This window comes from Haliaeetus albicilla, chromosome 12, assembly GCF_947461875.1.
Source record: "Haliaeetus albicilla chromosome 12, bHalAlb1.1, whole genome shotgun sequence".
Lineage (NCBI taxonomy): Eukaryota > Metazoa > Chordata > Aves > Accipitriformes > Accipitridae > Haliaeetus > Haliaeetus albicilla.
The window spans coordinates 9,991,615-10,015,233 of NC_091494.1; the positions used below are offsets into that span (position 1 = coordinate 9,991,615).

At 37.1% G+C, this 23,619-nt stretch overlaps 1 protein-coding gene across 2 annotated transcripts in view; it reads left to right on the plus strand.

The window, feature by feature from the left end:
- RORA (RAR related orphan receptor A) overlaps window positions 1–23,619 on the plus strand; it is a 379,463-nt gene that overhangs the window by 249,665 nt on the left and 106,179 nt on the right. For both annotated transcript variants that reach the window (XM_069798006.1, XM_069798004.1), the window contains exon 2: window positions 18,643–18,672. In XM_069798006.1, the coding sequence (XP_069654107.1) occupies window positions 18,643–18,672 (30 nt within the window). The remainder of the gene's footprint in view (window positions 1–18,642; window positions 18,673–23,619) is intronic.

A 23,619-nucleotide genomic window follows, 5' to 3' on the forward strand; every position in this document is an offset into this window, starting at 1 on the left:
TAATTCCCTATCCAGCAGCTCTTTAAATTAAGATGTTTATGACAGCTGTTTGTACTTAATGAAATGCACATACAGTTAGTCATTAATTATTGTGCTTTTTTTTCCCAGTTATTATTTGTATTCAGTGGGTCAGGTGGTTATGATCCTGCTGTTCTCAGTGCAGTAAATGCACTTTAACTTCCAAAAAAAAAAAAAAAAAAAAGTAACCTTTCCCCCTCCCTATTTATCTTTCCAATGGCTGAGAATTTTGTAGGAAAAATATTCAACAACAGTGAGTTATGGAGCTTTTTTTGTAATGCAGTCATTTAACAGCTTCAAGTTGGCAGTGATCCCATCCACCTTAATCCTCTTCACAGTTTGCAGGCAGTCAGCTGAGAGCAAGAGTGCACTAGGACTTAATAGACTCTAGTGTTTGAACTATGGCATTTGCATTTAGCTTCCAGAACTGGTCTTAAGTGCCTAGTAAAGCCCCACAGCTTTGGTTTCATTAATTAGAGATTCCCTTCTACCGATTTGTGGAAAACATTGGCCAACATGTTCTTTCAGCTCGGTAAATATTTATACAACTCGTGTATGATTTTTAGCAATGAATACTGCTCATTTTCAGTACATCCAAAAGAGGCTCTTTCCACATGTTAATAAATTCCTTGTCTGACCCCTGGTGAGCATGGCAATTCAGGTTAGTAAAAGGTAAATTTAAGTCTTGTCGGGTTTTGAAGATTTTTTCTGAACTCTGCTTTGCCATATCATCATTTTTCATCACATTTGCCAGGAGTTTGAGTGGAAAATGAAAAAAAAAACCCAAAACCAAAAAACCCCTAACCAGTGGATAGCAATTACTAATTTAAACCAACTGGCCAATACTATTGTTGAGTATCTGTCAGATAACTGAATGTTGTGTTGTGATGATATTAGTTAGAAACCTATCAGGATATATTTATATGAGCTTTCTGGGATGTATTAGCACCTTTCAAACTTAATCCTATTTATCCTCACTCATGGAATCCCTGTGAGGCAATATTATCCCTGTAACGCAGATGGGGAACAGAGATTGAATGCCTGGCTCAAGGACACATTCAAAATTCATGCCTTAGATGTATTGACAAAATTGCCCATCTGTATGGGAAAATACATATCCAGCTATTCACATGTACACATTTAGCTGCATATGCAAATATCTATTTTCTGTGCGCACAAATGAAAGTGGGCACTGAAGCATTGAATTCCTTTATGGAAACATCACTGGAGCTGCTTAGAGAATTTATCCAGTGTTTTCAATTAGTTGTTAGTGGATTCTTACTTTCAAAATTCCCCCAGATTACTTTTTTTTTCCTTTAGTTGTCTCTTCTGTGTCCTTTTCTTATCTTTTGATTCAAGTACTACTCTTGGTTGCATTTATGCAGTGCTACTGATGTTACAAAGTAATGTGTTATTTTTATGTGAAGTGTCTTAGGCAGTAGTTCTCCTAGGTTTTTCATTCTTTAATGTACATGGTTCAGAGAAATAAGAAAACAAAAATATGTTAGCTGTTTAAGGATTGATGGAACACTGGGTGCACGTCTTCCTGGGTATACTTGGGTTAGCATAAATATTTGGATCACAAGAGAATGCTAAACTAACTCTGTCCAGTTTTCTGTGTTGTGGTGAGATAGAGCCATAGTCATGTTTCTTAAAAAGTCATTTCTAAGGTAATAAACTCTCATGTTCAAGACTGTAGAACACAAGAGCTGCTTGGAGACATGCCATCATTTTTTAATGCATACAGTAACCTTGATATAACTCTAATGAGCACATGTAACTCACTTCTTTTTAGTGGAGCTCATCCTACAGTTTTTTGTTCAGCTTATTACATGTATTAACTAGTAGAGACATTTACCCAGAAGTGTTTGTTACAGGCAGGCTGTATTATCTCAAAAGGGAGCACAATAAACCATGCTGTCTGGCTTAAGACACATGCCAAATTACATAGTTCTTGCCCAGCAGGTCAAGGTACAGTATTCCATCCTATACTGGTCATGTTGAAGTTAAGGGGAGTTTTGTTTGCATGTGGAATGTGTGGTGGCCCCACAGAACCTTGGAACGCCTCAACTGTAAAGTCCTCTTTGAAAGCAGTTGAAAAAAAACCAAACCACCTATTTCATTAGTTGGTGCCAAATCTGATAGCAGACAAGTTAGTTTAAAAGAAGGAAGAATGCTAGACTGGTTGTAATAAGTATGCACAGCAGTGGCAACTTAAATTTTCTCAGAAGCAAATGTAGAATGGAAAGTGCATCTTCAACTATTATCAATTAGTTGATGTACAGAGGAAGCATTCACACTTACTATCTGCATGGAACTGTATTCCTAAATGTAAGGTTAGAGGAACTCTAGGCACCTTAAAGTAAGTTTCTTTATGTGCCAAGGCAGTGCTGTAGCAGCACTGGGTTAGTTGATGTGGATGAGCATGGCTGATTTCCATGCTGTGGAGATCAGATCCAGTCTGGGAATCGGCAGTGCTCAGCTACCCCAGCTGATGACCCAACCAACAGCTGCCAGGGGATCTTCCAGCTGCGAGGATCTGGCTGTGATTTGGCAATCCTTCCCTTGAGTTCCAGCTAGGATCACATTTCAGCCAATCTGACTTTTGTGGTTTAGTTGCTAAATTTTCTGTATTCTGCAAAGGATCATAAGTCCACCTGTAAGGATGATCATCTGTAATTTCAGATTTTTAAAACCGAAAGCTTTTTTCCTTAAATGACATTCTTTTTATACTTTGTCTTTTTAGGAATAATTCTGTGGGTATCACTGCTGTCTAGGGATAATTGTATAGAAGTGTGGTGTGCAAATACAGTAATAAATTTAATGCAAAAAGTATAATCTTATACAAAAATTTCCAAATATTATTCTGTATCATTTTCAAAAGGAACAGCTTTCTTGAAATTGACTACTGTTAGGCAATATCGTAGATAAACTCAGTGTTTTAGTGCAGGCAGTCTGAGAAATCTTCTGAAGCAGATGTCATTTTCTTACCGGCTTTTCACCTGTGTACCAAGCAGCTCCATTCAGAGCTTTTGTTGACTACACTTGGCAGTTGTCTTGGCCCTTTCAGCAGAGACCAATACTTCGCTGCTTAAAACGGAGGAAGTCATTTAAGCACCTCAAATATTTGGATGAGAGTTTTCTCTAAATCAGTGAGACAGCTTGTGAGTTAAAAGTAAGTTTTCCTGATGAATGAGCCTGAAGAGCTAAGCTCCCTCTCACCCCCCCTTTAGATCTAGTTCATCCTACTTTGAGATAAAGAGCAGTGGCAGAAGAGACATTTGCCCTGCTGCAGCTTGTTGGATTAAAGACAACCCTTTGGTATCGAGTGTTGTCAATGCAGCAACTTTTGCGAGCACTAAATTTACTTATAAAAAGTTCTTTTTTAATTGCCCCAGGACAAACCCTTGCATGTCATGCTTTTGCCTGGAGAAAGTTTTTCTATGGAAATACTTTTTTCTTTTTTTTTTCTTTTTTTTTTTTTTTTTTTAAAGATGGTATAGAGGATGTCTAGAGTTTGTCAAGCCAATTGATCCTCCAGGGAATGTGCTGACTTTCAGTATGTATGGAGGATTTTTAAAGCAGCTGAGTGAAATCCCTTCTCAGATAAGATGCTTTCTATTTTGTCAGTTAAGAGCATCCTCAAATTGAAATAGCTTAAACATAATCAAATCTCCCTTCCTCAATCCCTTGCCTTCTCCTCCCAACCCCCTACACAAGCCATCCCCGAAAGGATAATCCTGGCAGTGATGTCATTAGAATGAATTTACAGACCAGTGCTCAATTTTCTTGTCTTGAGCTTCAATTGCTAATGCTGTAAATTTGAGCTGTGTATGTAAAGGAGTCAGGTTATGCCTTTTTCCCACCCTTGTTTAATTTCCCTGGAGCCCTGAGAATAACTAATGTGGGATTATTTGGATATTTTCATGGCCTTTTTTTTTTTTTTTAACAGCTACACAGCTTCATATTGCTTCCAAGCATTCGTAAAAGCTCTTGCTGTATTCGTGAGGGGACCATTGTCTTCAGGGAGCAGAAAGTTTAAGGAAAGAATTTTGCTGGCTAAATGTGGTTATAGATAGTTTCTGGTAGGTGTTTTGGATGGTGATATAAACTACAGAATAGACTGAAAAATCACTTGTTTTAAACAGGTTTCTTTCTTTCCAACAATAAAATCTTTTCATTGTGATGATCCTCAGTGATTTTGACCTAGAGAATATTTTTAATAGTTAAGAAGCACCAATGAATAAAGTTGATCCAAACTTATATCAAGAATCAGGACCCATCTTAAAAAGATTATCATATGAACTGACTAGGCAAAGAGAGGAAGAAACAGGCTGAATTTACCTATTTTGTTGGTAGGAGATTGTAACACTAGCAATTATGTGAATTCTGCACAGTCATTGGAGGAATTGATGGCAAAATCAGAATGTCAGTATGGGTCCCTCAAGTCTTAGTGCATACCGTTGAAATCTTAACCACATAACTTCAGCCTTGCAGGTTCAACCATGCTGTACCAATCATATCAGCTCACTGAAGTCATAGAAACGGGTCTCTTCCCACAGGCTTATGTATAAGAAGAGAGATACATGACACTGATAGCTTCCATGACTTAAGTGCACAGAGGGGGAAAAAAAGGCTAAAGTCAGTCTGAAATGTATGTTGGAAGCAGGATTTTTGCTTGGGGCTTATATCTAAAATTAACTTTCTTTTTTCTGTGCCAAGTTGATATACATATTGAAAGTGGTAAATACGTGTTTGAAGTACTCTGCTGCATTTCAAGTTTAATGTATAATAAACAAGAAACCTTTCAAATCTGAAAGAACAAATCGACAAGCCTAACCCAGCCAGGATGATTCAAGAGTTAATAGGCTGTAGGCTGCTTTGCAAATCACATTCCTCAAATCTATGAGTGAAGCCCATGTGCATTGCAGTAGGAGGTTTTGGAATGGCAGATGCAACACACAGATTTATTGTCATACACTGTAAACAGGAACACACATTTGGCTATTAACAAAGCTGCCAGAAGACTGGAGAACAAGTGCAGAGTCCCAACTGTACTTTTCAGGTGATTATAGTTGTGGCGTGATCATTGGTTTTGTGTACAGTACACATATCCACACAGTATTTTAGGACACTTCTTAACATGATCTTTCCTCCCCTTTATCCACAACAGGTATTTTCCTACTCTTGAGTAGAGCTTTTAAGGGAAGCTCTTTTGATCTCCTAATGGAAGATCTTTCCTACTTAATGGAAAGGTGCTCCTGGGTCCAGGATCATGGGAAACATATCAACCTTGCCATACAATTACAGGCATGCCAGAGCCCTAATGTAAGTGAAAAATACATCAGAGTGGTATCTGTGCTCTATAATTGAATAGTGGAAGCAAACAAAACCTTATCTTACAATAATAAACAGGGCCTTTGTGCTGCAAACTATGTCACTTTTGGGGCATTGATTCATCATGTCCTTTTTGACTTATCTTCCTGAGATGGTAAATACCACTTTTTAGTATATGTTATAAAAAGCAAATGGACTCCATTCTGATTTGGTTTATGGCTTTGTTTAGTGTAATTCAGCTATCTCATAAGCATTTTTATTCTAGAAATTCTAAAATATACTGTAGGTCAAGGAATATTAACACCTTATTCTATTTTTTAAAACTTATAAATATATTATGAGCTGCATTTGAATTCTGGAACATAATCATCTGTGCAAAAGAATTAAGCTTTTCCACTAGTCCCTGAGTACAGGGATCTGCTGAGATTTTGGCTGTACTGTGCATCACCAACCATCACAGCAGTGTAGTGAGCACTGCAAAAGAGCTGGCATCCTAAACACATGGAAGCAATGAAAACAGCAATGGTCTTTAATAAGAAGAAGAAAAGAAAAACTGAAAAGTGAATGTCCAACCAAATTTGGGGTATAATTATGCTAGATGAACGCAGTCAGATGAAAAATAAATTTAACTAATTCTGTTTACGTTTGTAGCATGTGTGAGACAAGACAACTGGCCCCTGTCTTTAGTAAAAAATGCATAATGTTATGGACTTTTTATTTGAGATCTGTTTCAATTTATTAATTCCAATTTCTTTAAAAATTACCTAATGAGGATTAAACTTTTTTTTTTCTGTACATGAGCATTTTAAATGAGGAAAGAGTGGGCTGCCCTTTTTGATAGACATTGAGGAAGGTCATAGTTTTCCTTTATCACTTATAACTGGCACTGAAAGTGCAAGGTGAGTGAAACTTAGCAATTTTTATCACTTCTATTGTGCTGTCTTATTAAATAACTGTTAAAAAGGAGCAACAAGTGCAGTATTCACAAGCTAGCTAAGAGGGAATTAGAAATTTGTCAAACTCCTGTCAAGAAATGTAGTTCACATCAGGAGCAACCAGTTTATTAATTTTGCTGGAGTCGACAGACTTTTCTCCAGAGTGTTCTCCCCTTTCCTGAAATAAGTTTAGTGATTTAAACTCAACTCTCCAGGGGTCTCGGCACTGAAGGAGTCTGAAGTGTTGAAGTACTACTTGTGCTATATTCAAGTCTCAAATTTTGCATGAACTTCTAGCACAAATCATTCCCTCTCCCTATTTTCCCCTCATTCATCAAAGCTGATGAAGACGACATAATAGAATCTTATTTCTTTTCCTCAGGAGAGCAAAGCAATGAAAAGTTGAGATTCAACCTCGGTATATTTTGAAATTAAAAAAAAAAGGAAAAAGCTACCATGATAGGAGACTGCTTGAAAAAAGTGTAATTTTTGCAACAGTCAGTCTCAGAAGAATACCGAAAGGCAAATGTACAAGCATATTGCAGCTAAAGTATTCAGTTGGGATAGATGAAGTAATGTGTAAGGAATCAATTTTTCTGGATCAAAAATATTACCTTATAAATACTTTGCAGAACAACTGAGCAAAGAAAATACACTCCTTATTAAAAATATTGGTGACCTTTCAATTAAACTTAAAATAATCCTCCAGTCATAGTAAGAACCTGATATCCAAAGCTGGCTTCATTTGATGTACAATGGGCCAAACTCATCCAAGGTGTTAAGTAGATTAAAGTCATTGGGGTGAACCAAGGAATTCAGTCAGCCTAATAAACATCCTTCATGATTTTGAAAGGGCTTGCATGGCAGAGAAATAACTACCTTATGAGACAGCTGTCATTTTAAATCCTGTAGAAATCTACAAAAAACCCACTGAATTCTCTGTAGTCCGTATGGTATTATCTATTCAATACTATAGGATGATTTGAAAAACCATTAAGAAACATTTGTTTTCTGTGTATTCATGATGAGATCTTAGCACATACAGATATAATAATGTGACCTTAGAACATTATTACATGAAACTACTTTTAGAATGGAGGCCCAAATTTCATTTCTAAAATATGTGGGTTACAGTGTGGGATGCAGCATTAAAATTCTGGTCCTCAGACATGTTATAGTGCTTATCTTGTGATATCTCAGTCATACTGATGAAGTCATGAACTGATTGTGAAAGATGCAGTGAGAAAATCCTGGCTTGGAGAGTTTTTGAATTAAGATTGCTGCTATGAGCCAGACAACCCATTTTATAAATACAAGACTTGTAGTTACATAACGACTTAGTTTCTGTTTCTTTGTCTGTAAACTGCAGATAGCGTCTGGGTTTTGAGGATGTATAAGCACTAACTTGATGATGTGAAGTACTGCAAAAAAGCCAACCCAGTAACACCAAGGAAAACACGCAAAAAATAGTACCCATAGTAGAGTTGCCTGCTTTTTGGTGTGGAATAAATCTGAGCATTTGGGGCTTTACCTGAATGCAATTATATTTTTTTTGACAAAATTCCTCACACCTTTGTAAACATTGCAACTCCACCTACAGTCAGTCATGGAAGTTACTCGATAAAGTGCAATTGCACAGGCTGATTGTAAGTTAGAGAAGGAATTGACAAAAAAAATAGTGTTTGTAGCTTGCAAGCATATCACCTTGTATGATATTCCTGCTTGTTCTCAAAAGTTAACCTGGACTTTGTTGTGGCTATATTTGGATCAGAGATCTCCCAGAGCGACTTGTATGTCAGAGCAAATGGGGTTGATAAATCACTTGATAGTGTCCTTCCCCCGCGCCATTTCTTCCAGCTCGGCAGTGAAGCCATATCTGTGTTCTATCAGGGAGGATTGTGCTACTCAAAATGCCATCTTTGAGGTAGAATACACAGCAAGTTCCAATTACTTTGTAACTTTCCTATATCCTTTTTCATCCCAATTTTACAACCTGACCAGCTCTTTCCACTGCCATCAGAGTTGTACATTTGAATAGTCCATGGATGCATCTTTTTTTTTTTTTTATTAGAAGTGACCATTGTCATAGAGTTGACCAAGCAGTATTTGTAGTGGGACAGTAGGAACTGCTTAAAGGCGTTGGAATGTTGTACAGGCAAAACTTAGTAGCAAGGTGCTCTTCTCATTAGCATTGGTATCTTTGCGATACTACTAATAATCTTTGTCTATTCATTGTCATCACTTTATCCAGCCGTTAAAACTCTATGAAGCTGAAATTTTGTTTTGGTATGGATTAAGAGCATACTTAATGCTCTAGTACTGGGTGTCTGTAAGGACTTCCGTTTGCCAGAAATTGCCTGCAATACACAATCACCACTGGCTTTAAGGGACAAAAACAAGTAGCATTTTTATTTAGCCATGCAAAAGAATTACTCTGCTTTGAATACATGAATAAATTGCAGGTGGTTATATCTTTTACTGATGAGCGTACAAACTTTATGTCTCATAGAAAGGTGTTAGAAGAATTTATATATACTTTTTAAAATTACGTAAATTTTGCTAACTTGAAAGAATTCATCTGTGAACACTCTTGGTTATTCCTGAGAACCAGGCAGTGAAGACTGACATTTGAATTGGTAATGAGTTTTTGAAATTTTGAAATGACAGCAGTCTCGATGATCTCTCTCTCTTGAGAAGTGAGCATATTTGACTAAGACCAAAAGGAGGGAGAATACCTGCATGTAACTAACCAGCAGGGCATGTTGCAGCATACCTATTAACCAAGTATTTTGGATGCCAGCTTTGATTTAAGCTCTTGTAAAAAAGAGGATAGATGCATAGATGTAGATTTGAAGTTCCTGAAGTCCAAAACAGTTCTGTCCTTTTAATTTATTTTTAGATTTTGTTTTGATTTTTAAGAAAGAGGTACATACATGCAATCATTTAAAACCATTTATTCCTGTGAAAATATACTTCAGAACATGACGCTCTGTCATTTGTTTCCTTTCACCTGAAGAACCCCTGGGCTCTGGTGTCAGACTGACACACAGAGCCTACCTGATGCTGACAAGTCACTCCCATCTTGAGTGATGTAATATTAAATGAGTTTTAGTGCAAATAGTTACACTAAGTGGAAAGAAATCTGGATGATGGAAAGAATTGACATTGCAACTGCTGATTATTTCTACAAAAGAAATGCTACATAATTGTATGAGACAGAACTGGACAAAGGTACTTCCAGGGTGTGTACAGACATCTGTGAATGACGATTTTATTAGTTTTAATTAGCCTAGAACATAAGCTACAGAAAGGGCAGCTGGGTGAGAAGGGTGTAGCTAGAGCAGGAGACTGTTTTCCAGAATGTACTTGCATTCTGTGAAATTTAGAGTATCTTACGCGGCATATTAATGCTATTTCAAATAGATTCTGTCATACCAAACAGTGTATGGTACAATATGCTATGAACGGCTTAATGCTCAACAAGACTGGGTTCTGTGACTGGTAAGTATTTGTTGTATTACTGAATCCTGGAGGCTTACATCTTAAATGGATTAATTTTGTAGATGCAAACACTATATGTAAAAGCAGGTAGCCCACTGCAGCACCAACATTCACCGGACATGGTTTCAGTAAACTGAGTGGATCAGTAACTCGTGAATTAAGGAAATGTATTTCTTTTTTGGGGGTTTGGTTTGTTGTATTTTATGAATGTATACACCTTCTAGACTTTTATGGTCATATTCTACTTATGGACAACTCATGAACAGGGTTTTGTTTTTTTTTTCCTGGTCATAGAAATACTGAGGGGATTTCCTTGGTTGCTGTAGCATCACTGAGAACCTAGAAGATAAATGGATATATTCTTAAATACAACAGACTTTATTGAAAGATATTAAGGGTAAAATAAGAAGAAAAATAACCTACAATTATATCTTAAAATGTGTTCTAAATAGAAACCCATTATTTTCCCTTCTCTGACATAAGAATATCCATCAGATCATTTTAAATCATAATCCAATGTATTTAACTTTGCAATATTCTTAAATAATGAATTCCTGTTGCACAAAATGTAAGTAGTAAGGACTACAGCTACACATTTGATAGTTGTTTGGTTTTGTTTCATTTTGTTTTGGTTTACATATGTCAAAGAGCTTTGGCAGCCTGCGTGAAAATGTTCACATTGTAGTTTTAGCTACCTGAAGGCACAGAATTGGGGCATTGAGGCTTCTTTTATCTCCCATCTTGAAGGACTGCCTCTAGGTGAGAATCGGCGTAATCAGGACCGCTGCAGCCTTGTGGTTGCCATCTCAGCCAATATCTCAGCTCCTGGGCCTCTCTGTGAGAATTTCAGTTTTGCTTTAAGGACAGTTAGATTTCCATGCACCTGGAGAAATGACTGAAAACAGTTGGCCTGAGTTAACGTGCAGGAAGATAGCTCCTACCCTTAATTTTTATTTGTAGTTTGATAATTTTCTGGATTTTATGAAAATACCATGAACCCTTTGAGGCCTGGCTCATGCTTTTAAATGTGAAGTTGTCAGCAGTGTTGAAAAAGGCAGTCTGAAAGGCTTGTATAAGAATGGAGAGTGCAATGTTTAAGTAAAGCGTTGCTTTGAAATTAATTCAAAAGTATTCTTGGGATGAGGTGCCTGATACGGTAGGTCTGGGAGAGCAGCCAAGTAAAATGTAATTTTATGCTTCAAAATGGAGGACAAAAGCCATACTACTACCTGTACAATAGTATAGACTATGGGGTGTCCAGCACATGTACACGCGTGGGCATGCACATGCCAAATTTGCTGCTTTTACAAATGGTGCTGTTTGACTCTTCCTAATATCAACAAGCAGGGAGTTTGCAAAAATGGTGCTACTCATTTAATGGTTCACATCTGCTGGGATATTTTCTTTGTCCAAGATCACACTGAGTAGAAAGAAAGTAGAGCTGTAGTCAGTGAATCAAATGGTAGGGAAGGCCATCTGTGAGGATTGATTCCCCCCAGGAAACCACACACATTGCAGAGCTTCTTGCCCATATCTCTAGTGCAAGTTAAACGAACTGTTCCCATTAGTGTGCTGATAGGAGAGGGCCTTTAGCTGAAGAAGACTCTTTTCTTTGAATGTCACGGGGAGGAAAAAGTATAGTGCTTACAGTGGTGGTGTCTGCCATACTCACAGCAATGTTCTCCTGTCACTGTAAAATGGTGACTTACAGTAAGGCTCAGAGTTTAAGTAAATATACAATACTAAAAGTGTCTGTGATGGTTTTCAGAAATGGTGGTTTTCCTTACACTTTGTAGTCTATTTCAAGAACTGTAGGGGTTTACTTGGATTTATGCAACTTTGTATGTGCGGCTGGATTCTGTCAATGTAACTGTGTTGCTCTGCAAGACTATTTTGAAATCCTGACTGTGATTTGCTCGGTTGATTGTGTAACTGAGTCATTAAAACAAAGCTAATTCATGGTGTTTCTATAAAGAGTCCTGCTGGAAATACATTCTTACATACAGTTGTGAACTATCTTTGACTTGCAGTGTGTGAAATACAGTACAAATGTGGGGCAGATATTTAGCCTGATCTCTGGCCGTATGTTCTGTGGTGACATTTGTCACATAAGAATATAATGGCTATTTAATGAAGATTCTTCATTTCATTTCTCCTAATCTAAGACACTGTTTGTTTATTTGTGAGGACAAAAGAAACGTTAAAGCTCAGAGGGACCTTCAGTGAGGTTGTACAAGAATGAATAAGTGGTTAAAGATCATCATCTTCACAATTAAGAGTTTTGTTTGTAATTTTCCCAGATTTGTTCAGTATTTAATCTCACATCAGAGAAAAAAATGACAGCACTCTGTGCCATCAGTCACATATGATGCCAGTACCTAGTAACTATTTGTGTGTGTGAGATCCACACATAAAAAGATGACTCTTCAATCCAGCATCAAATATTAATCTAAGGTTTCCATAAAGCTAGGAACAGATTGTTTGTAAGAATATTTGAAACAAGGAGTTGCGTGTGGTCAATTGTCCAGAATGATATTGGGGGGTATGGTTTGTTCAATATTAATCACAAATGAGAAGTTAGTATTTTAATTTTGAGCTAACAGTAAGTGCATCTGTAACAACAAGAGTATCATCTCAGCCTTAAACATGGACACTTGGATCTTGAAATTGTTTCTTAAATTCTTGTTTCTTTTGGAGCAGTTTTGGCATCAGAGGTTTGAAATCAGTTTGGGGTCTGTTAAGAGGTTTTGATTTGGGAAGAATTTAGAAAGGACAGGAAATTCTTTTAACTGAGAATTGTACAGATGACAACTCACAATAGTGGTGGTTTCTCTCTTGCGAATACTCTGTAACTTTGAAAGAATTACAGTTTTCACAGGTGCTACTATCATTTTAAGGGGTATTGGGCAGGGGAGGCTGTCCGCTACTGAAAAATGAAGTCATAAAATGCCTACGTGATGCAGCAAGTCACTCTCAGAATCAGGAAGCCAGTCTGATTTGCAAGGGCTAAAATCTCAGTAAAATAACATCAAAACATTTTTTAAAAATCCTTGCTTTTAATCTGTTTGTCTCAAATATCCTGCATCTGTATTTGAGTAGAAAGTAAAATAGTTGTGTTGTGAAATATTTTGTGTAGCTAATTCTGATATAACCATATGATTATAGGAATAAGTCTAAAGCAACACCTCAAAAATAAAACTCTGAATAATGCTCTGGTTAAAATTTAGGTATAAGAAACAGCTGTGAATTTTAGGAGAGCAAGGTTGGTTTTTTTCAGTACTGTCGTATTTAGGTCAATCTTGATTCCTGGGACTTTGGTATATGCCTATGGACTTAAGAACAAAAGAATGATCTAGACCTGCTGAAAACCCCTTGTTTCACATGGTGAGCTCTTTCCTTTTCAGTAAAAGCTATGAGCAAGTCTGGGAAAAACTGGAATATTTATTGAAAAATTACAGTCATCATATTTCAAGTTATTTAGGAAAAAAAGCTTTTTTTTCCCTTTTTTTGCCTTTTTTTTTTTCATAATTAAGTGAAGTTTCCTTGTTCTTACACTCCTAGTGGATGTTGTCCTTGATCCTTGCTACCCTAGCACATAATTTCTCTTCTGAGTGAACTATAAGCATTGGTGTCCATTAACAATTTTTGAAACAAAATACTAAAATTACTTGGAGCACTTTCAGTAATGTGTGTTGATCATTATTAGCAGCTCTTCTGTCCAAGACAAAGACACTGTTTTGCAACATCATTTTGTTTGATTAAATTCACTTAAGTTCTATTTACAGTACTTATATGTTATTTTTACCTTGGTCACCATAAACAATGGCCTACAAAGACCACAAAATTCATTCAAGCCAGAGAACCTTACAGACTTTAATATAAACCATTATTAAAGTTTCTAAAAGAATGAACTCCTTTCTGAATACACCTAAATCTATTATTCTGCTTTGGTATGTTCTCTGCAAGTGCCTGAGTGTTACATATAATCTTCCACCTTAATTGCTAGCTTTGTGTAGTGACAGAGTAAAAAAAGAAGTGGAGCAACAGGATGAAACACAGTGGGATCTAAGCTTGTAATACATTTTCTTTCTGATTTTACACAATACATCAGGCAGGAGGCTTAGAGTTTAAAATTTGAACTTTTTTCCACAAGACTTCCAATCCATCATAAAATGACTAAGTTCCAAAACATGCTAGAGCCACAATGCTGGCTTGAGTGGAGGGTAAAAGAAAGTAAAAAAAACCAAATACATATATTGATACACACAGCCACATGAGCAAAGCATCATGTACATATACCATCTACATAGATATACTGTCATCAGACCAATGCTAATCACCTGATTTTGGCACAAAAAGCAGAAAACACAACAGTGCTTAACAGAAGTCCTGGAGACTAGTTATGAGCTTTGCCAGTGATCCATGTGTTTATCCATACAAACTTCTGAGGAAGAGTTTTCTTGGAGGTTTAAGAAAATTGCACTCAGGAATATCCTCCTTTGATATTTTGCAGAGTAATATATTCTGCCAGACTGAGGACTTTTTACTTATCTTTCTGTACATCAAAGTATGTTTTCCCCTTGAAATATGGGAAGTTGACAACTGTACAACAGCAGCAGGGATCTGGGTTCACAGAGTAAGCATGTTTCATTACGCTTCTTTATTTGGATGGGCAACTGTGAGAAATAGCTTATGATGTATAAAATATCTGAGTCTCTTTTTGTACTTGAAGATATTGTTATCTTTATTTGAAGTTGGCTAGTGAAGGTCAGTCAGGCTAACTGCTTGCAAAAGAATATCCTGTCTCTGTTGGTAGATACTCTTTTCAAAGTTCATTGCATCCAGAAGGCTATTTTTGTAAATACCACACATCATGGCAAATTACATATTGTTAGTGGGAGGGGGAAAGGGAATTGTGTATGAAGTCTTTTCACTTAAAAAAAAAAAAAAAGTCAATTGTTGTTGCCAAGAGCATTGCATAGCAGCAATGAAAAGTCTAAGAAGTTAATTTGTTTAAGATTTGGTGTTGATCAGGAATGTCAAATTGCACTGCTGAAGTGATAAATTCTGTGATAACTGTAATACTGAAACTTTCACTCACTGATAACCATGGCAGTGATATGTTGTGGTATTTTCATGACATTTCCTTTGCTGTACTTTGAAGTCTAGTTGGTTAAGTCAGGAAGTCTTTCCGTATTAGCAACACTGAAGTTAGGGTGGTTTCTTCCTCTCTTTTTTTTTTTATTGTTAAATAAGAATGGAAAGCTGGCTGTTTAGGGTAGTGCTAATAGTGACAACTGGTCACATATTACTCCAGTCTATCACATTTTGAAATGAAGCCCATTAAAAAATTGTATTTTACATTAAGTAACATTTTGAAAGGAATCAGTAGGTTCTTTGTGCTCCACTTGTTAAAAATAAATAATTTTTTGTATTTCGGTGGTGTATTAGGTTTAGGTTTTATTATATAGTGTCTACTCAAATCTATGTAAACTGATGGTCCGCGCCCAGAAATAATTACAAACAAGAGCAATCCCAGTTAATCATGCCTAATCTTGTGAAGAAAATTACTGATGTATGTTGGGCTTGCAGAATTAGTTTCTCAAGAGATCCTGTTGATTTCAAAAGAACATGTCGGCGTAAGACTTCTAGGATATGGCTCATAGGAAAGGCATTCAAACATATATGCAAGTGGGAGTTAGCACTGGCCCAAAGAAAGCGAAAGATCTTGTAACTCCCCTTTTTTACATTAAGTAGTTTTCAGACTGATTTTTTTTTTCATGATACACTCATTTCTAGGAGATTATTATATTTCTTGACTGTTCTGAATAGCAGAGTCATTGGCTTCCCGCATTAAAACTAAAACTGATCGCAATGATGTAGGAATGTGTTGCATACTTAATATTTATATTTAAAGCACTAGTTATAATGTATCTAGCCTAAGTAGCTGTTTGGATATGCTGGTATATTTTTTGCTCAGTTTTTCTAGTCACTTAAAGTTACTGCTGTGAAAGGGAAGGTTTCTTAAAAATTCACAACTCATTTTAACCTAAGAAAAGATTCCTGATTAATTTAAATATAATCCTGTTGAACTCACTGGCAACACTTATCCTTGTTCCACCAGCTTGCAGTTAGTCACTGTAAAACCACAGTTCAAAGCAAAATACTTCGGTTTCACTGCAACCACCAGTGTAATTATGAAGAAGATGCAAAAAAAGCCTACCTCTAAGCTGTTGTTTTAAAAGGTTATCGAAAAATATCTGCATGAAACAGCTAAAAGGCCTTGCCAGGTGGTAATCGGTAATTATTATGGAAACATGTGATTGGAAAAACCCACCACTCATCTCATATAAAAAAAAACTAGGTAGAAAAATATAAGCACTAATATTTCCATCACTGTTTCATGTATCAGGGGAAAGTAGGCCCTCAGTCAGCGAATACAGCTAAGTCTGTTTTGTGCTGTGGCAAATCCCATTGTGAAGAGGCTGTGAGTAATCAGAAGTGACAGCATAAGCACTTTCTGTTCAAAGTGATTTTACAGAAAGCATTATTTTCTGAGAAAAGTATACATATGGCTCCCATAATGCTGAAAGAGCACCGATGTATCCATTTATTAGCACTAGTGTTGGGAGAGGAAGTTTTGCAAATGGTGTTCAGATTTAAGACCTTTTTTTCTTCATTTTGCATTCCATAAAACATCCTTAAAATTGTAGGAGCTGGCCAGATAGGCAAGGGTGGGGCGAGTACTTCTGCCAAGGGGATGTTAGGACAGTTCGTGATGATGAAGACTCTGTCAGGAGCTGTACGTGATGTTTAGTGGTCACTCAAGCAGTCAAACAGCAGCAAAAATGCTCTTCCTTGGTGGAAGAACAATTGTTCTAATGACAGATGTAATTTCAAATTCGAAGGGTAAGTCAGACCTTTAGAAAAACCTAGAGAGAGGGGGCTTTGCACTCATACCAAAGAGTGCACAAGATTATTATTTGTTCATTTTGACATAGATACTTTAGATCTCTCTGCTTCTTCTCACTCTGCCCCTCTTCTTGCCCTAAGCTATCGTTCCTATAATAACACTCACTTCCTTGACACACGCAGCTGTCCTGTCCTCTCCACCTACTCTGAGTCAGCCAGTAATGATTGGACTGGAATGAAAATCCAAGAAAGCTGGCTCTTACAAATACGAATTTAAAGGATGAATTTGCCCCCTGTAGTAGCTACTTTTGTAACTAAAAGGTTTTATTTTTGTTATGCTTGTTTTCCTTTTGTTCTTATTGCTCACCCTGGCTCTACAGTTTGAGGCTACAACCCTAATTCCTGGCATGAGGAATATGCGGATTTGGCTGAGACCTTTCACTTTAAGTCAGTACACATACATAATCAAGTTCTAGAATTCTGATTTTTGTTAATTGCTTACCAGTGTTTCACATTTACAAAACTACTCAAAGGAAGTGCTTGGAACTTCTCTTCCCAAAGCCTGGAGCCCCTCAGCTTTTCTTTTCAGGGAAAAGAAAGTTTCCAGTGCTCACACTGGTAGAACTTGGTGGTTCAAAACCAAAAGGCCAATAGCAACACAAGTGCAATTAAAAAAAAAAATCCTGATGAAGTTTACGTCAAACTTGATAGCTACATATTTGGGGTTGGCATTGTGGATTTATGTATCTACCAAAAACATGAATAGTTTGAAAACTGTTGGCTTTGGAAGTTAACTCTAAATTTGCAAATAAGGTATCTATATTTTTCTGAATTATTATAACCTACTGCTTCCCTGAGATGTTCTGCAACAAAGAAGCCTGAAATAAAAGCCTATTTTTCCCAATACTTTGTTTTTGGAAGAGGTCGTTAAAAGAATAAGAGGGTAGCTAAGGAGATTCAGGTCTCTGTCTTTCATGAATAGTAAGCCAAACAATTTCAATTCCAAAATTTCATTACAGGCCTTAGTCACAAATGAAATGTTTCAAATACTTGTACTGCTTCCAGTAACCTCTTTCTCCTCTCATAAAATTCCCCCCAAGGAGAGTGGAGCTTAAATACTGAGGGGTCTGAGTACAGCACCAGTTAGCTACTAAAGTGGAGACAATATTGTTTGTATTCAAGCATGAATTCCAATGACATTTAACAGAGTTAATTTTATCTTTATTTGGTATTATGAATTTCGCCTCATTCTGTTCACTCTGTTGCTTTCTTTAAATACCTCTCAAATTTCACTGGCACTGGACCATTGTTGATGATTGCTGCCACATGCCTGTCTAGCATAAAAACATCTTTATTACTTCAGAAAGTACATATTTTAACAGCTTGGAGATATTTGCATCTGGCTTAGAATTATGGCAAGTAATAATCATATTGAGAGCTGTTTATTTGGTTTTAATGAGCATAAGCTACAGCTTGTAGTCAAGGAACTACTTGAACTTAGTAACATAGCAAATGAATTGTTGTACTGCTCGAACCTGTTCTCTCTGGGTAGTTTGATGTGCACTAGTTAATACTACTGTGGAAAAATTTTTAACTATGAAAAATAAAAGGGGGCTTCCATAGCGTTGTTAGTATCTTCTGTTTGCATCAGCTTCAGTTTTAAAACAGCAGCATGTGGATACGCATTCCAACAACAAAACTTAAGCAATACACGTTGAAACATTTATTGATGAGGTGCAAGGAGAGAGTATACCATTAAAGTCTGCATGCAAAGAAGGGGGATCCTCCCACCCCTAACATACAAATCATTGCAATTTTCATTCCTCTTTTATGGTGGCCGCTGTGTGTCTGAAATAAAATAGTTTAATGATGAAATACGTGTCAAAAGAATTTACTCAGTGGTCGCTTTACTAACATTGGTATCATTTCTTCCCTACAGGTATTTCTGTAACGAAGAAGACTCATACATGTAAGTAAGATCTTTTGATTTGGCCTTCTCTTACAAATGGAATTCATGTTAGGCTGTGGTGTGGCGCTCAGACTGTTAGGTGTCAGTCTGGTCTGAGAAGGCTCTGTTTTAAAAATTCTGGTGGGTTTTCCGCTTAGAGCGGTTCCAGTCCTCACCCAAACTGTTGTCTAAATGAATATACAATGCATGTGTGTGTATATGTGTGTGCGTTCGCATATGTGTTAAATCAGAGGTCAGAAGAAAGGAAGCTGTGAAGAAAGGCAGAATTCCTTATTCTAGTATGTATACCTTACAGCTAGCTGATAAGTAATGTATCCAGAAAATACAGGTGAGGAGAGTGGTTATATTTTTGTACGTCTGTTATATATGCAGTATATATCCAATAAAAATAAATTATTTAATTGAAAGTCTTCTGTCCCTTCCTATGTGTTAATCTGTAAGATAAATCATTCTGTCCTTGTGCTTAAGGAGCTCTTGATGAAAATGAGGAGGTTATTGTTTTGCTCTCAACCATATAAACAAACAGTCCTCATACATGGCAACCTTGGAAATGGATGTGGATGCGTGCATTTACCTATGTATACATTTATTCCAAATCTTCTTCAAAGACATCATTATTGGGGATCAACTCTCATCTACTCTGCAGTGAGTTAAAAGCACAATTCCAAGAAAATGTTACGATTTCTAGCTGAAGGAGATATGTTGAGATTCTTCAAGTACCGTGGAGGTTTGGAAATCTGGTAGTGTAGGAATTGTACTTGCCCAGGATCTGAAACAGGAGTAGGCTAAAGCTGAGGCTATTAGTCTCATGAAGGCCTTCTAACAAAACAGGTGGTAGGCTGCACAAAATTTACAAAGATACATGCATTTTAACAGGGTTATGCATTTGAAGTATGTTCACCACAGCTTCTAGGATTAAAGTGGTGTCATAAAGTGCCTTAGATTAATTTCGTTCTTATTTCACTCCTGGTTTTAAAATATTAATGTAATGAAATATCGGACTTGAGATTATGAATTCTCACCATATAGAGTTACAAAATACAGTTGCTTGATTTAAGAATTTCAAATGAGAAGCTGATTTGTATGAGTTTTGAAGCAAATGTTAAATGTCACAAACTTTTAGAGCATGATGGTCCTCCTCTGCTTAGGTGGCCTTGCTGCTTAATGCATTCTTAGGGTCAGATCCTCTTCAGCTGAATGCATATATGGTTTCCATTGAACTTAATGGGAGCTACAGCTAGGTGTCTGAGGGCAGAATTTGACCCTTACATTTTTGGTGAATATTTGAGCTCATGCTGATTGAGATTGACAGTACAGGAGACTGAAGTCCTCTGTATATCCGCAGGCCAGGCATTGTACAGACAGCTTCCTTGCACAGCCTTGCCCATGAGCTCAACCCTGGCCTGGAGCGACCACCCTCTCTAGAGGTGGTAAGTAATTCGGTATTTATGCTAGCTCAGTCTTGGGCCTCTCTTGTATAGAGGCTAACGACTGTACATGGTGGTTTGTAACGTGCCACCTGGAAATCAGCTGCAATCACGCTATATATTTTGTATACAGCAGTGCCATGTACTGACCTGCTAGAAGAGTCACATCTCCAGTTCCAGTATTTGATCCTTTTTGTAGGGAAGATTAAATAGTAACCACTGACCTAGAGAGCACAGGAAATATGCTCTTAAGCCATGCCAGACTGATAAAGTGTTGTCATCATGTCTATCTCAGTGGATGCTACGTTTGAGGCCTATGATAAAAAAAGATGTATTCATCAACTGTGTTAGATGATTAGCTACTGTTCACCATATAGGGCCTTTAATCTAATTAAGACAGAAAGTAGGGTCCCAGCATCTTCTGTGTTGAGAACTCTGTGCCATTCTAAGAGAACTGTCAAAGAGTAGTTCCCCGATTTGTTAATCAGTTGTCATGCAATTGCTGAAGCATGAACAAAAAAGTTCCCTGAATAATGGGAAGATAAGCTTGCCCATTAAGAATGAATTAAAATAGAAGGAGCAATATGCTGTAATTGGCATGATGAAAATGCAGGCTACGTTTGCTAGCAAATATGTATGAGGTTTCATTCAGTTTTGGTTAAAGTTCTTTTAGAATTCATTCCTGTTATGACAAATTCTCATAGAGAGGAATTAATTTAAATTTTGCATCTTTGGCATTTTGGCATCATGCACAATAAGCTTTTCCTTTTTCCTTATTGCCTAGAATTTTTTTTTATTATTGAATAGAAGAAGTAGACATCAAAATTCACAGTTTGGAATGACATGGAAAAAAAATTATATAAACATCTAAATGCAAAAATTACAACTCGAATCTGAGTTGTTAACAACTACAAATGACAAGACAGTTTTTGTGTATCAAGTCAATCTAGTGTTTGCCTATCACTGTATCAGTATATGTAACATATCAAAATTAAGTTACATAGAGTAGGATTTCTGCAAATAAATTTAAAAAAATATTCTCACAAACACTTTGTGAAGTGTACATACGTTGTCTGCATTACTGTTTAGAAATTAGAAATATGGATGAAGTCGTCTTATTCCAAGTTTACAATGTATGGCATACGAGGGTGTTGACTGACTGTAAACTAGCACTTACTTCTAATGACCTTTTGACTTAATTACTGAAGTATAATGCAAGAAATTTTGATACATTATGCATTTGAAACATCAGATAAGTCTTTTTCAGACTTCATCCTAATAGCCATTTTAATTGTGCAGATTTTGAAATCGGTGGTGGTCTGTCTCCACTACTTAGTTCTTCCCGGTTTTATTGTTTGAGATTTTGGGTATATTTTACCCCCTTCTTGGCATTAGTCTGTGATAAAAGTGATCTGTCAGCTGAAATTGAACTACTGTGCTGATGACAGGTGCTTAGGTCATTTCTGAATCAAACAGTAGTTCAGTATTTGTACACATGCAATATAGAGCTGAAGAAATATAGGTCTTTCATAATGTAACTAGCTAAATAGAACCTGAGAGACTTTCATTCTTCTTGATACAACTGATTTTATCCAAGTGTTCTGTTTCATTAACTGCTTCTCCACATCCTCTCTTTATCAGAGTTTGAGCATTACAAAACCTGCCATTTTTAAACAAGGCTGCTTCCAAGCAGCCCTAAGGGAATAAATTTTGTCCACCTCAAAATGCAGTTTTTCCCTCAGTAGGTTAAACAGGCTTTTGAAGTAAAACTTCATGCCTTCTGTCTATTTGTAGAACTATTCTCTCTTGGGCTTACATGGTGATTTGTTAGGTTAACCATCACCTTATATAACCGTTAGTCTAGCTAAGTCAGATGGTAGAGGCCAAGTCCTATCTCTTTCATCTTCCATACAAAGTGGGACTTCTGGCATTTCCGTTCTTTTTTGGCTTGAGAACTGACTGACACTTAGATTCTTTTCTGATCATTTAATTAGCACTGGTATTTGTAATACAACCCTCTTCTTCTTATGTTTCCTGCTCTGAATAGGAAAGTACTCAAAGTGAATGGTAACTTTGATGCACAGCTTCAGACTTTTTGCAAATTCAGACAGACATCATTGTATCAGTGATAATAAAGGTCTGAAATTATGGGGAACAGAAGGCTGCAAAGGACCTGGCATTTAGTGCCTACTGACTTGGGTTTATGCTGAGCCCTGAAGTGTGTAGTATTTCATTTCTGGCATCTTAAATCTAAATCTTGCCATTCTTCATGCAATGAGTTTGATGGCCTCTACCAGACCACTTGCGACTTAGAACCATCACACAGATGAATCACCTTATTTTTATATTCTTAAATGAATTTGACTTGACTGCCTATCAAAGTAAGGGGTGGTTTCCTGCAGATGCACCCTGAAGGCTAATATTGTAATGTATCCACAATGTAATGGAACCTTCTTTCTCTCACTATTTGAATTGCAATGAACCACAGTTAGAAGCTTCAAAGGAATTTGATTACACAGCTGGAGTTCATATCTGCATGGAGGTCCAGGTACATTCAACTATTTGCTTACCTGGCATTTTTAAGATAGAAATCAATCCTTCCTTTCACACAATTTTTCATCCATGTCTCCAGAAGGCCATGCAACGGCTCCTACCTTCCCTTGGTATGTTGTTCTGCAGCAGAAAAGAATTGGGAGCCCTAGCTCCTAGTGACACATACTTGTCGGTGCAGAGGCAGGGACCTGTGAGGGTGCTCCTACCTGGACTAGATTAACCCAGGTGCTACTTTGAACTAGGGGCTGCTCATTGCGTTTAACTTCCCAGTGGCAGTGCACCTACAGATCATTGTCAACACACAGTGTGGATGATGGACCTTTGTGAGCCGAGTCCAAAACTATTTGACAACTGCCTACTTCATGCACTTAGACTAAATTATCACCATTTGGAGAGAAAGAGCATGTTTCTTGGGGCTGTCCCAGTGATGGATGGCAAAGTACCTCAGTTCCTCTACCTGGACCAGCTCACTTTTCAGGAAAATTTAAGATTAAGACCTCCCAGCCCAGTCTGTTCTCTCATGCCTTTATGATAAGGATTTCCTATTGGTAATAGAACCTTTTAGTTGTGCTACTTTGTCACTATTCTTTCCTAAACCTCTGACTCAAATGAGTCAGACATTAAAGGCTGCTGCAAAATGGTGTTCAAAATGTACACCTCATTCTCCATTCACAGCAATCTGATCAGTTAAGCTGTTGGGAAGTTCGGCTTCATCTCAAACCTACATGTATAGAATACTTTGCATTACCTTCCTGAGGGAGAGTTAGGCCAGGGCAGCTATACCTTCTCAGTACCTGGACAGGTTTGGTGTGGACTGTCACATTTCAGCATGTTACCACTTGTTGTTACTTACTTCCTGAACTACCACAGGTTTTGACACTTGCTGCTTTATTCTATGTCACTGCTTGGTAATGTGTGATACTGGCAGAAACGGTGTCTGGTGATTGTGCTTTGTAGATTGTATTGT